Source organism: Takifugu rubripes, chromosome 1 (assembly GCF_901000725.2).
Source record: "Takifugu rubripes chromosome 1, fTakRub1.2, whole genome shotgun sequence".
Taxonomy (NCBI): Eukaryota; Metazoa; Chordata; class Actinopteri; order Tetraodontiformes; family Tetraodontidae; genus Takifugu; species Takifugu rubripes.
The window spans coordinates 21,553,763-21,568,686 of NC_042285.1; the positions used below are offsets into that span (position 1 = coordinate 21,553,763).

General features: G+C 43.7%; 1 protein-coding gene across 2 annotated transcripts in view; it reads left to right on the plus strand.

Annotated features, from left to right (window-relative positions):
• The window catches only part of LOC101074687 (receptor tyrosine-protein kinase erbB-4), a 177,059-nt gene that overhangs the window by 106,303 nt on the left and 55,832 nt on the right, over window positions 1–14,924 (plus strand). For both annotated transcript variants that reach the window (XM_011611218.2, XM_011611221.2), the window contains exons 4-5: window positions 10,728–10,859; window positions 13,090–13,155. In XM_011611218.2, coding sequence (XP_011609520.2) covers window positions 10,728–10,859; window positions 13,090–13,155 — 198 coding nt within the window. The remainder of the gene's footprint in view (window positions 1–10,727; window positions 10,860–13,089; window positions 13,156–14,924) is intronic.

A 14,924-nucleotide genomic window follows, 5' to 3' on the forward strand; every position in this document is an offset into this window, starting at 1 on the left:
TAGACCGACACTCAGCATCACATTCATTACAGCATATTTGGTGTCGCTTTCAAACAGGTCCACCGTTCTTTTCTTAGCTGGTCCCTAGAGAAGTGTAAAAGGGTCGATATAATCCATAACCAACATGTATAAGAGGATAAAATGTATTAAGTACAGTGCATGAGGGGCTAATCGAGAGAGGGTTCAGTAAAAAAAAAAAAAAAATCCTTTTAGTGCTGAAACCCACCCGCATTTCTACTCGGGTGGAAATTGCCTTTGGATGAAATCAATTTGTCCCCAGTATATTGTAGCATTGCGCTTATTGATTTCTCCGGCACGCTGCCTGTGAGCTGAGAATGGACTCGGGATTTTAAGGTGGCTGGAAGAGGGTGTGCAGGAAGTCTAAGGGGGGATAGGACTCCCTCCAGTGCCCCTTTCAATCAAGCTTAGCCAAGTTATCCTCATGAATATGAAATATAGGCTGAGTCAAACTGGGAAAAGTTTAGGTCTGATGTGTGCACACAGAATATAGGCAGGCCCAGAAGTCTGAAAAGTTTAGTTGTGTTTGTTTCTATAGACTGCGGAGATCATCTGCATCTAAACATAGAAAAACGATTATCTATAGCATGTTGGCTACCTTCCATTTTTTTGGGGGGCGCCAATTCCTCTCACGAAGAAAAAGGTTAAACAGAGCCGCCTCCTGACATTTCCCACACTCCTTGCTGTGTTTTGATTCATATTGACCCGTGGTGCCTCCTTTCCTGCTTAGGCAAACATTTTCTGCACTTCCGTCTGGACCCATGTGAACCCCAGACAGCCTTTGTGCTTTCACATGGTAATTACAGGCTGCTTCCCTGGCAAAATAATAACAGCGGCAATAAGGAGTGCGGCACAGATGAGCTTAGTACTTTCATGCATTTTTACTGCCCCCTCCTCTCCATTTCCTCCACTTCATCCAGATCCCCCCCCCCCCCCCTCTTGATATGGTTAGCGTTGATTGTGCCTTGACTCATTTCTCGGGCCGCTCCTCGCCTGTATTGTGTCCATCCAAAAACACAGAGCATCCAATCCGAAGCCCCATCTGCTGAAAGCTTCTCTGTCTTCTCTCGCATGTACACAACCGCGTGTCCTACGCCAAGGTGTTAACAACTCCTTCATGGCCCATCTGCTCTCTCTTTATCTCTCCTATTTTCTGTCTTTCTTCCATCTAGTTACCTCCAGTTATTTGCCAGTGTGTCCTTCATTAGATTTCAGGCGGCTCTTTGTTTTGCCACATTGACGCCTTCCCGAACCAACGTTCTAATCTCTAACCCATTTTCCAGGTGCATTCTGCCTTCCAGAGCTCATTTTCAACACCTCAGTAGTCCAGGCCTGCGTACTCCGAAGCCTCCCATGGCTGGTACACAGGGATGGTCTTCCTTTGTCACCCGTTTAATGGCCTGTTACCGTACAACAGAGGTGGACAGTTTGGTAAAGGGCTCAGACCGAGAGTCTGTTTGAGTTAGTTTGCTACCCCAAGGCAAGGTGCAGAATTAAAACAATGGCCTACCCATCATCCCCAGGACTCCCGTCCACCGTTTAACTCTGAGGAAAAGAAAGAGAAATTCCAAGAGGCGGGATTGGTTCACTGCACATCAACAGAATCCAGAGCCATGTGCCTGGCAGCCCACAGACCTCAGGTCTCCTTCAATTGTGTGTCTAATTGATTACTTCCCATGCAATTACTCCCCTTGTCACACTCAATATTTCACCGCTCCAGGAAAGGTCCAGAAGGGACTTTCTGTTCTGAAGGGCAACATTCATATCGTCACATTTGAGTCCCTAATGTGGAGCGTGAGGAAGCACATGTTAAATTGAAGTCCGGCACAGGCCATCAGTGACGCGTAGCGTTAATTGATTGCTGCATAACGACAATTTAGAATAGAGATAGTGGGAGTATCAGAGCCGATCGTTGAGGTTTGAGGCCAGGGGGAAGCAAACCCAGTTTGTTTTCAAAGTACTGAGGTGAAGTTGTGTTCATTTCAAGGCTTCTGGGTGCATTCTTGATTATATTTTCCAGTTATCTTTGGCCAGTTCTTCTGACGTAGCCCCAGACACAAAGGCCCTCGATAATATGCTGAGTTATTTTACCTTCAGGCCAGGCCATAATTCCCTTCATATTGGTCATTAAAGGGTTGGTGCTGCTTTTACATCATTTCGTAAACAGATAATAATTGGGATTCATGAAATATTTAAGGCTGAGAACAGCAGGGCAGATGGGACGGAAGAAAGAACCACACAATAGTACAACAATAAAGACTCTGCGGAAGGTCACTGGGCACATTACTGACACAGCAGCTATAAAAATAATTGGAATTTCGGTGTTCAAATTTTGGTTTTAGTTCCAGGAAAAGCCAAGAGTGTATGCCAGGTACAAAATGACTCAGCCAGAGTTTTAATTTTGACAAAAAGGTCAAAAACATGCAGATAAGTCACAAATGGGCTAAGATATCCTGGAAGGTAGCAGGCTTTTAAATTCAAGGACCTGGAGTCCTAAAACTTAGAATATGAATTATCATATGAGATTGTCCAAATGGTGGTAATCTACCCCAAATGGCCTTGATTTAAAGATTTGATAACAGCACACACCGTTTCCATGGAGACGCTGAGAAGGTTCAATTATTGGCCACACTGCAACAGGAAAAAGGTGAACAGATAATGATTACAATAAGATTAAGTGTAAGGCACATTCCATTGACTGAATCTCATATTGGTGAGTCGGGTTAAGATGTAACTGGGGTCCCATTTAATGTTTATTACTTTCATTACTGAGGGGGGAGGAATTAGCAGCTCTGACCGTCGGTTCATCCTCAGATCACAATCAATGATTTTTAATGAATACTTTATGCTAAAGAAAGATAACAAACTGCAATATTTCATTTTCTCAGCAGTTTTCTGCAAAGAGGTGCAAATTATTTCCCGTAACGTTCATCATTACTTTTTCTGAGTCGATACAACATTATGAAGTTTCCCAGATGAATAAATCAGTAAATGTTTTATATCTAAAGTAGATTTGAATATTTGTGCAATATTCTTTTTTAACTATTGATATGTTGACACCATTTAATCATTGTTAAAATTTGATTTAATTAAGAATGTCTCCAGAACAGTTATTATCCATTAATAACCTTTAATTCCACTTTGAATTCCAGACTGGAAACGTTCGTCTTCACAATCAACTTGCAGTTTATTCAAAGTTAAAAGGTTTTTTTCATGTTGATTTATGACTAAGACTAACTTCTGTTTTCCTTTTTTGTTTTTTGTTTTTTACATCCCCCCAGGCTGGATCTCAGATCTGCTGATGTAGATGTGATGTGGCTCAGACAGCAGTAAAACACTCATCAAATGTGGTTTTAATCAAAATCCCCCCTCTTGCTGAAGGCAGTGAAGGATGTGCCCCCCCCCCCCCCCCCCTTTATTTCAAACATTGTTTGTGAAGTGATTGAATGTTTACTTTCACACATTCATTATTGGATCTGGAGAAAATCGGTGTGATAGTCAAAGATGGACAAAACACAAAAGGAGTCTAAAGCTTTTTGTAGTGCAAATATAGTAATGCAGTCGTGTCATATTGAACTGAACCTTGCAATATTTCTAAATATTAACATTATTCCCAACAAATCTGTTGTATATGTAGATTACACAAGGCAGTTGCCTAAAATTAGAGGCATTTTGGTGAAAGTCAACCAATCTTCATGAATGTCTCTGGTAAATCATCATTACGCTGTTTTTTGCATCCATCTGTAGTTAAACTACTACAGACCTCCAATACCAACATATCCATGCAGCTGACATCCCAGTGTTACCATTCTAGATCTTGCTGACATCCAGGATGCAGCTGGTAGCTGACCCACTACAGAACCAGTATCCACTGTTTGCAATCACCAGACATTCTTTCCTGATAAACATACAAGTGCACATTGTTATTACAGGTTCAGATCAAACCTTGTAATCATGTAAGATGGTGGTTTACTGATGGAAAGTGTTGCCCTACTGGAGGCTTAGTAGATCAATTCTTTGTGTTCAAATATACTCTATATTCAGTGCTAACAAGATTAAAGTATTTATTTTGAGTGTTAGATAAGAGGTCTGATTTCCAGCCAGCCAGTGTTATCATTAGGCCTTGAACTGAAGTTGAATAGAAGCAACAAAACCAATTTAAAAACCTCGTCTGCTTCCACTAACACACATGGACACACACATTGCCTTCCAATCCCCAGACTCCTCCCCTTTCTCCCCCGACAGTTAAATAATTATAATGCTTATAGTCCTCGCCTCCCAGGCTGTAGTGAGGGCGCTACTGATGGGGGCATTGGTGGGTAATGGAACATGGACAGGACTCATCTGAGGTCTCCACAGAGATTCACTGGCTGCTATTGAGGGTAGCACTTAAAAGAGCAGTGACCCCTGTGTAACCTCTCCAAGGATCCGTGCTTTCTCTTTTTAAAAACTCAAGGGGCTGTTTTGTGATACAACAGGTAACAAAGCTAAAGACACGTGACATCAGTGTTGTGCTCAGTGGGTAGCCTTTTGCTAATCTTATATTTAAGCTTTATATATAGCCTCTGCTGCAGCAGAAGTAACTGAATCAACAACAAACATGTTGAAGCCTCAACTCCTCATGAGGGAGGACAGGTTTAGTTGAGCAGCTGTAAATGTTGGATTGGATTGGCTGGATCCCACTTCAGGTTTCCCTTCACGGTTGTGGAATCAGAACAAGCTGATATGAATTCATCAGTTCTTATTCAGACCCTCCAAACCCAGCCCACGCTGCAAAACAGGCAGTGTAGAGAATCATGGTAGCTTGGACTTATAGAGGTGAATTAATAGCACAGCTGCTTTTATATGGAGGCATTATTGCCGACAAAATATTTGCACACCATGTGCACATCCATTTGTACAAATCTTTTCACTGCTTGAGCTAAAAGTGTCACACTTTTGTCTGAACAGTAGCGGCCGACCTTAAGGGTAAGCTAATGTTTTTCTCCTTGGTTTGTTGTCTGGAAGGTCTTAATGAAAGGCTTATTGTTCCTCAGGTGAAACAGGCTGGTATCATTGCCTGTACAGTGGCAAACGGGGGAATCCCCCCACATATTTGCAAGTTCACGTGTGGATGTCGCGCAAATGTTAAACCTGACAGGTCGACTGGTCTCAAAGAGATGATTCGTCTGTGTTATTTACTTTCCACTCACTGATGCATTCACTTTCCACGCTGATATTAGCAGCATGTTTGAGGCATTTCCTGTGATCACACTCAAATACGGAACATGTTCACATGTTGGACCTTTACCTATTTGGTGATCATATAACACATCAGTTATAACACAGACAGTTTCACTTCTATACAAATGGTTCCTGCTGCTGTAATGAGAGCATACTTTTATTGATCATCCACCTGAGCTGTTTTAAATAAATGTCTCTCACCAGGAATGAGGAGAACTCATTGCTATGCTGCAGCCTTGGCAAATTACAGTGACTAAGACAAACCTCCTCTGTGGTGAATCCAGCGCACTTGGTATGCAAACGCCCCTGAGTTTCTCCATGTTTCCATCGCTCTCAGACCCTGTTTTGTTTTGCTGATTCTAGAGAGAGTGACTCATTTTAATCCAGCTGGCAGGCTGATCACACATCAGCCATGATAAGCTAAGTGCCCCTCAGCACCACCGACCAAGGCTCCTTTCACTCAGTCTAAATCACTGACTGCTTTTTGCTCAAATTCTGTTTCTTGTCTTCCTCCCTTGCCTCATTTTGTGTCTTTTGCTTTTCTTCATATATCTCTCTTGCTCATTTCTTCTCCAATCTAAAGGTATTTTAATGTGATTTATTTTCCCCTCCCCTGTCCTATCAATTACGATCAGATTACCAGGCTTTATCACAGTTTCTGTTGAAAATAAAAACGACACCCCCCCCCCCCCCCCCCCATCGCTCATCACTGTTCACCTATAATTTTATTTTTTTTCCCACTTCTCATCTGTAGGAAGACGCTTCGCCATGCTCAGTTATAATTCCATAATCCCTAAATCTCAGCCATTTTTCATAAGGAATCATTGGAAACAATTGCGCGAGGGATGGGCCAAATTTAATCAGCAGGCCGCAATGCAATTATCTTGGTGAAGGAGAGGCATGTGTGGGGGGAGGAAGGCCGCGGATGTTGCCCCGTGTCACCAGCTATACCTGAGCACAGATCTTAGCTATGTTTTTCCATCACTGGCACAAACACTTTGAAAAAGTGCTCTTAACAACAACAATAATGATTTTGATGTTTCCGTATTTCCTAAAACCCGATTCCACTTCTCAAAACAATTAATTTCCTTTTCAAAATCCATTTAGTAAGTTCAGTAAAATAACAGCGCCTGGCTATTTGCAGATTTGCTGCATGAAAATCATTTCAAAATAAAACAGGATTTGCTAAAAATCGCACCTTGTTACAACAGACGATCACGTATAGTTTGGCTGTTTCCATGTGCCATCAATAGCCTAAACACATCAAAGGAAAAGGATTTATTTGGTTTTCTTCTTTGCAACATGTTGCCGTCTTTGTAATCCACACACACACACACACACACACACACACACACACATGCACACACACACACTCTGCCCACGCTGCTGCTCTTGACCACGCTGCTCTCCCCAGTGCTTCCATCTCTCTGGTGAACCTCTCATCCAGCCCTATTATGGAGTCAAATTAATTCAGTTGTTCTTTTCAGGTCAACAGTTAAATACATAAAAGTGCACTTACATTTGAATGGGCGCCACCACTCGGCACGGGGTGCCGTTCAAACTGTTAAAAATGCACGCCACTCCTGCGGGAGGAGTTCCAGCCACTGGTCTTAGGGGAAATGTGAGACTTCTGATGCATATGGAAATAGATTTCAAAGAGATGCTGATGAATTCATTGGATGATGCAACACTAAATTTAAATCATTGTGGTGCCACTGTGCATGTGGACGATGGAAAAGTATTACAGGATGGATTTCAACACTGAGGGCCGGATTTACTAAAGGTTTGCACGTACTAAAACGTGACGTCACCCACCAAAAATGGGCAGGCTGATGTTCTCATGGTGGAAACACTTGCTGTCCACTTAGCACCTTGGCCTGACTGAATATGGAGAATGGGGCGATTCTGCCCAAATGAGCAGAATACTGAAAGTAAGAAGTATTAGCAGGCACAGTACGATTGGCTAAACCTGGAAGCATTTGTGGTGAATATAGGGAACATAGTGAGCCGGAAGGATGGATGCAAATATTGGACATTTTAGTATATCAGGTCCTTAGTGGATACAAATCTACCTGTCCGTCCGTCCGTCTTTCTGTCTGGACATTATTTCAAAAGCAACAACAGAAGGATGGTGGGATTTCATTCAGGTCTCTCTCTCTCTCTCTCTCTCTCTCTCACACACACACACACACACACACACACACAGCGCATGCGCTACACAAATCTTTGCACTTGTGCAGATGTGCAATTCTTCTTTTCCTTGTCTTCATTTGGGCCCTCGTGTAAAGTCGCTGAGAGATAGTTCATTAGGGTGTGAAGTACACGTTACCACAGGGATCTGGGAGCATTTCCTTGGCAACAGGGAGAAGGGGATGGCAGGGATGGAAGCGCGCAGCAGCAGTAGCAGCAGCCGCAGCAGCCGCAGCAGCAGCAGATGATGGATGGAAGGGGAGATCACCTATTTGTAGAGCAAAGGCAGAGATTTGCTGCCCTGACACCCCCTGTCAGAAACAGCACTTCAGTGTGCAGTGATTGAAGCAGCAATTGCTATGAGAATACAGACAAAATGGCTTTTTAAAGTATTATTTTTAATATTGCAATTTATTCTGATGCCTGCAGTGCAATCTTCTCTTAAAATCTACCTATCTGTGTGTGTCTGTCCATCTGTTTGTCTGATGTCTAAAGTGTACCCTTCCTGTTGTGGATGATGGGAGGTACAACAACACAGATGTGCCATCTTTGAACCCCTAACATTAAACTACACTCCCACATGTTGTTCCTTTGCTCTCTTCCAGTCGCAGGAAATTCAAAGCCTTGATTCTGACTTTGACTTGGATTCAAATTGCTGACCTTCTGGATGCAAACTAAAGCAATTTATTTGGTGCTGAGGGCACACAAAGTTTTAGGGACCTCATTAATGCTAACCTGAAGCTCATCTGAGCATTTGTATGGGTTTGTGTGCGCAAGCTGATGGACGTGCTGCAGCCTGAGTCAACACTCTTTTGGATTTTTGACACGTAGCACCAGCGTTAGCCCTCTCCTGCTGCTGGGGTATGTTAACCGAATCTGTGCCCCAGCGTTTAGCCTTCTAGACCTAGAATGTGTCTTCATCTTCCTCCTGCAGCTCAGGTTTCTCCCTTCTGCTCCAAAGAGCTGAACGCAGCGATGAGTTGGAACAAGCTTAGCTCTCCAAGTCAATAAAACAGTCGACTGGAGACTCCGCACAAATTCCACAGCCCCACAGCTAGAGGAGGAAAGAAATTTGCCTGTCTTTTTGATAGAATATTTGTCTTTCTACAGTCTTGAAGGACTTTCTGAGGCTTTTGTCCTGCATTTTAAGTTTCCCTCTTTCTAGCAGTGTCACTGTGATGTAGAGAAAAACCAAACCATATGTTTCCTAATTTAGCTTGTTATACAACACAGAAACAATCTTTCATACGAAAGAGCATAATTACTCTTGGGGATATCCACGAACGCAGACATCCTGACGTGCATGTTTCTTCATTAAAATAAAAACGCGCATTTATTAATTCTCTCATTAATAAGATGGGTTTTTTTTGTGATCATTGCTTTGCTATTTCCTTCCTAGAATTAATCAAACTCATCCCCACACTGCAATAAATTAAAACACACACACACAGAGACAACACGCACTTGACATCGGAATAATTGCCTGCCTGCATTCGTTCCGCCTTTTTGAATTTCGTATTGTTTTCCTGGCTGATGCTCAAGATGGCGAAGACAGTTTCCCTTTTGATGCCGCACAATCGCTCAGAGGAGGCTCGCTCTCGGGACAACTCAAGAGTGGAGGGCATCCTTCAGAATCAAGTGCCGAAGATACGTGGATAAAATAATTAAGACATTTATGCTACCCACCAAACAATCAACCCCCCCTTCCACCCCCACCCCCCACCCCCTCCCTCCAGGCAAACTGCAGGCGTGCAGAATATGCAAGCAAAGCCTTTACTTTAATAAAACGCCACGCGTGTATTGGAGATGTTATGGAAAATATAATTTAAAAGGTTGTTTTTTTAATTATTGATATTTCTGTGACACAGGCCAGGGGAAATGTTGTGGTTGTCCCAGGAAAAGCACCAAGGTAGAAGTAATTAAACTGTTATACAGCTTCTGGAGCTTGTCACGCTGCAAATGAGACCGTTGTGCGTGGAGTCCTTTCCCAGCTGTATCATGGGTGCAGGAAGAATTGGGAGAGCGTGGAGTCTTTTTAGGAGATGAGGTGGAGAATTGTTTGTTATGACATTGTTGAACGGAGACTTTTATGCAGTGTGTTGAGAGTTTGAATCCATGCTGGGCTGGGCTGGTAATACCTGGGCCGAGGTACCCTTGAGCAATGTGCAACGACATCCCAAATGCTCAGAGCAGTTGTCAAGGGCAGCTTGCTCATTCTGAGTCCTCTCTATTAAAGAGTGTGTATGTTTTGTTGGTATGTTCATGTAAACTCCTTTGCTTTGTGTCTTGTCCACTGGCCTGCCTGCCTTTGTGCTTAGCAGTTTGAATTTGAGACACCAACTGCTCGTCATTGAGGGATATCCCTCCTACACAGAGAGACAAGATTAATTTCTCCCTCTAACTCTTCCTGCAAACACAGGTAGGAGTTGGGGGTGGGGGGCTGAAGGAGGGTGGATTCCTGTAGGGAATACCACCACCACCTATTATTTAATGGGGAGATATTGTGCTCGGCTTTTTCTGGCAGGTGGCCGAGTGTGCGATTATGTGTCTCATCACTTTCAGCCCGGTGTCAGTAATCTGTTTGTAGGGAGATCGAGAACACACAAGCTCTGTAAATAATGCAAATCTGCTTTGGCTTCACTCCATCTTTCTTTTCTTCCATGTCTTCCCCCCTTTTTTGCCTGTGTTTCCTCAATCAGGAATTAGGTATCATCCTCTGAATCCAGTGTGTGTGTGTGTGTGCGTGTGTATGTGCGTGTGCGTGTGTGTGTGTGTGTGTGTGTGTGTGTGTGTGTGTGTGGTTGGGGGTCCTCCAGATATGTGAGTCTGTGACAATGCCCATTATGAAAATCACGATGCATGATGTTTTGGTTTGTTTTTTTCTCTTTTACCAGCTTGGTGAGATACTAAAGTCTAGCTGCCGTCCCTTTTTGGGGGATTAAATCCCCCCCCTCGGATTTTCTTGTGATGACAGCACCAAAGCGTAATTGTTTTTTTCTGCTCGGTGTGGATAGAAAAGGATGAGAAAAGACATCATAACCAGAGAGACTGGATGTTGCTAATAACTGCAACATGACAGGCCTTTGTCCTGGCCACCCTGGTGACAACAGCCATCGTGCGATGTGTTTCTCTCAAGGTCGCCTGTTTACCCCGTCCTCCAGCCTTTCATCTGTCCTCATCTGAAATGAAGTCCTGAAAGGACGCTTTGTGTTTGTTTCCAGCCTAAGCTAGCACTTAAAAACACACACACATTAACACTGACCCTTGTCTCTCCATCGCCTCTCTTGTCTCTACAGAGATCTTGAATGGAGGTGTGTATGTTGACCGCAACAACTTCCTGTGCCACGCAGACACCATCCATTGGCAAGACATTGTCAAACACCCCCGGATCCATCCACTGGTGGTGCCCACCAACAGCAGCATCACATGTAAGTTTACAAAAAGGGGTTCTATAGTTAGGAAGGGATCACTGGAGATCTGTGGGATTTTCCATAGTGATAGTCACCTGAGGGCAAAGTCAGGTGAATATATCTCATATATCAATACATCTTTATAACATGGAAGGGACGTGGACATGATTTAACCCAATGAAGTCTTGATAGCATGTTAGCAAACACAAGCAGTCCATTTGAAGGTAGTTTTATTCCAGAGATTTCTCTTGTGTATCATGAAACTTTTGTCACTGGTTCTTGGATTCACTTAAAGCCTCTTAGCCCATTGAGCCAAAGCTTTTTTTACCTGACATAATAATAGCAATCATAACTCAACCAACACCTGGAAACCATAGATACAAGAGAAAAACACCCTCCTTTTTAAAGTTGGGTTAGCTGTGGCATTGAAACCCTTCGGGAACAAAAGCAAAGTGTAACAATTTCTCACCAAACTCTCATGAACTCTGCATAAACTTTGAAGGGTACCTATCAAAAGTATTTATATAATCGTTTCCAGAAGTGTTTTATAGTGTAACAATGGCCCCTAGATCTTAACCTGCTTCTCTGACAGTAACTGTTAACCAAACAGTTGCCCATTGACCTGATTCTGTCACTCAGCCTGCGTCAACAGCCCACAGTGTAGCCAGCTGGAGGATGTTAATCCAGGTTAACTACGGTAGCTTTAGAATGCTGAAGGTTTTTACTGGGGTCAAATCAAAGAATGGAATCGGACGCAGGTTAACAGGCCAGTGCTTAAGTGGGCGGGCGGTGGGCAAAGGCCACATTCAAACACAGCCGCCAATCACTTTAGTGCATTTATTAACTGATTTCCAGACTGTTTCAAGTAGAAAAAGAGAGATGATTCCCTAGATTGTGCTGCCATTATAGAGCTTTAGCAAGTGTTGGGGTATCCTTGAACTCCTCACAGAATTTGCTTTAAAGGCTTCAAATGCAGATGAACATCCCTGAGCGTTGATATTCTGCTCCATCAGTCTCCCTTCTGCAGCCCCATTAGCCCTGAATTGACCCTTAGTCCTCTTCCCAAAGATCAACGATCTGCAAACCTGTAATCCACAATTGAGAACAAAATCTCTGTTTGATTCCCCGAGGAAGCACAAGACTTACGTTGCTTTTACTCCTGACTTCTTCTTTTCTTTTCGTGTCCCCGTTATTGCCCCGATTGCTATTTTTTTCCCCAACGGGACAAATGTGTAGCTCGTTGATTCGGTTCCGTTTCTCCCAGCACCGGTCCTGATACAGCAATGGTCCTGACATTTTAACCTTCCAGGGGTGTTTTAGGAAAGCTGTAAAAGATGATAGTGCAGGGAGAGAGGTGGGACAGCTTTATTCTAGGTCACTGAGAATTTATAAGCTGAGATATTGAGGACCTTGGACTATAAATGAAAACTCCTTGGCTTGACTTCACAAAGCGCCACACACAAAGCGGAACAGAAGTGCATTTAGGCGCAGAACACAGGGAGAATAAGTTCTGGACACGAAAGGGCCACATCAGACACCCACTTAAGTTTATCTGGCATTTGGACAGTTGCTCTGTCTAATGCAGCTTTTAATAAATTCAGTGTTGGCACACTTCCTGTGGCAGTGATCTGCTCTTTTGAGGGGGAATAAAAAAAAATGAAAGAAAGAGTGAGAGGGAAAACGAAGACTACAGGGGCACGCATTCAGTGGAAGAGGAGCACGGAGGAGTGATGAATCAGCGAGGGGTGTATCAAGGATGAAGCGGTGTGGTGGAGAGAGGTTGGTGCAGGAGGAAAAGAGCATGTCTCACCTCTAATAGCTCTCATCTGGAGAAGCTGATGGAGGGAGGACGCCGCTTCTGCACTTACCCGGACTCACTGCCCCCGCACTCAATTATCAGACAGTCAATTATGTCCACAAAAAAAGAAGAAGAAAAAAGGTGGACAGGCACTCGCAACTAGTCCAGGAGTGTGGATGCAGCTCTCTGTTGCTTTTATCCCAGCCTGAAGTCTGTCGGTTCTGTGCGGAGCTGATTTAGAGTGGACCCAAACAACCTGTTGAAGGTCGTGTAGCTGGTGCTGTTTGTGCCAGCTGGGGGAGGTGATGGAAGTGTCATTATTGTGAACAGAACAGCTGAGAAATATCCCCCTAGCTTGTATTTTGATGAGGCCAAGTGTTAAGTGATAAGATTGAGCCAGAGCTAGCTGCCTTCAACACATCATCTGATCGTTTATGTCTTTGTGCGCAGGTCAAAAGTGTCACCGCTCCTGCAACGGTCGCTGTTGGGGTCCCAAAGTGGACCAGTGTCAAAGCTGTAAGTATATACAAGTTTGCTTGTCAGTGACATTTAAGCTAGCATTGAAACGTTTGATTTTGTTAGATTAACTTCTGAATCTTTTGCTGCTCTGGACTCCCAGAAGTTTAAAACTCTCACAATCACCAGGGAGCTGATTTTAAATTTACCAGGATCCATCTGTATTTCACTCATCTCATTTCATGAATTTTAAGGGCTTTTTCCTCCTGAAGATCCTCCTGGTGTGTGTTTATTAAGATGAAGGGCAGGTGGGACAGAAAGTGTGATGAATTATTCAGCTTTCCATACCTCCTGCCAGAACTCATCAATTCATACCCCCGCCCCCCCCAACATGGTCGCATTGGCCTCATAATCACCTCAATGATCCCATTCACCCATTTATGCTGTAATTCAGTAATTGTATTGAAAAATGCCACTTTACCTTGAATCTTAATTTAAATTTACAGACACGAGGAAGGTTTTTATACTCCATATAACTCTGCAACATTTCTGCATCCTATATATTTATTATGCATTCAAGTCTAAAGTTTCAATCCTGAATATAAGTTGGACTTTCACCCCGTCTGGAATTTAGCTGCCCCACCCTTCAAGCCTTCTGCCCAGTTTGAGCAGCAGGTTGTTCAGTCTGTTAGCATCATGCTTTTACTCGGTCTTCCGTGCATTAAGGTGCAGGATGTGACTGGGAACAGCCTCCCTGGAACAAGCAGAGCCGCGGCTGACAAAAGTCATCTGGATTCAGCATATGTTGCTCCCAAACCTGCGTGCACCTACGACAGCAGCGGTGGTGTCGCCGCAGATGTGGAGGCTGCCCACGCTTCGCCACTTACACTCGCTTATAACATCACAGATGCTGCCGCGTGCACTCTGTGCACGGAACAATCTGGCTGCCCTCTCTCCTCTTTTGCCCTGAGGACATAATGTCTACCACTCATACGTCCTGAGCAAAGGACATTTTCTACTTTGTATCCGTCCATCATTTGTGGCTCTGAGCCTGCGTCAGTACTGCAGTCGGCATCTTGGTAGTTTGGGTTTTATTTAGCAGGTTATATTGGTTTAATTGATGCAAATGATAAGGATTTCATTCATTTAACGAGCCTTCACACCCCAGCGCTGTAGGTGGCGCAGTAACATCCGCCATTAAGTAAAGATCTGAGAGGGATAAAAGGGTAGTAGAGAGGTTTGTCTTCATGGAGACATTTCGAAAGAAGTCTTTGAATAACTCAACACATTTGGAACATACGTGCATGTGTAAACATTGATTCATCCCCACCTTTACGTCATCAGGAGATCTATGGCGCGTGTTTCCTCACTCATGCACTCAGATGGGACAGGAGACAGTTTTAGATGTGTTCTTTATATTTGTAAATAGACACGTACACATCTGCACCTTCACACAACCTCCTGCTGGGACCTCCCACCCTCCTAATGGCCTCTGGCAGAAAGTGTGGGAATAACCCAGCAGTGAGTCCACCAGCAGGGGAGACAACTGTGTTCTTGCCTCACATTCAGCCAGTTTGGTGCCTCTTGGTGCTTTTCAACATGTGTCATAGCTACAGGGAGGGAGAATCCACATCTGCTTGTAAACATTGAGTAGATCTGCCATCACAGATCGCGTGGTACAAAAAAGGTCCAACCAGCTCAGTTGGACGAAGGACTGTCCATCTTTGGATGGAAATCAGGTCTGTATTTATCAATGATAGAAGTCAAAGATTAAAAAAAGATCTGAATAAAAGGGGGAAAAACGAAACCAACTGTAAGCTGAAGTATTA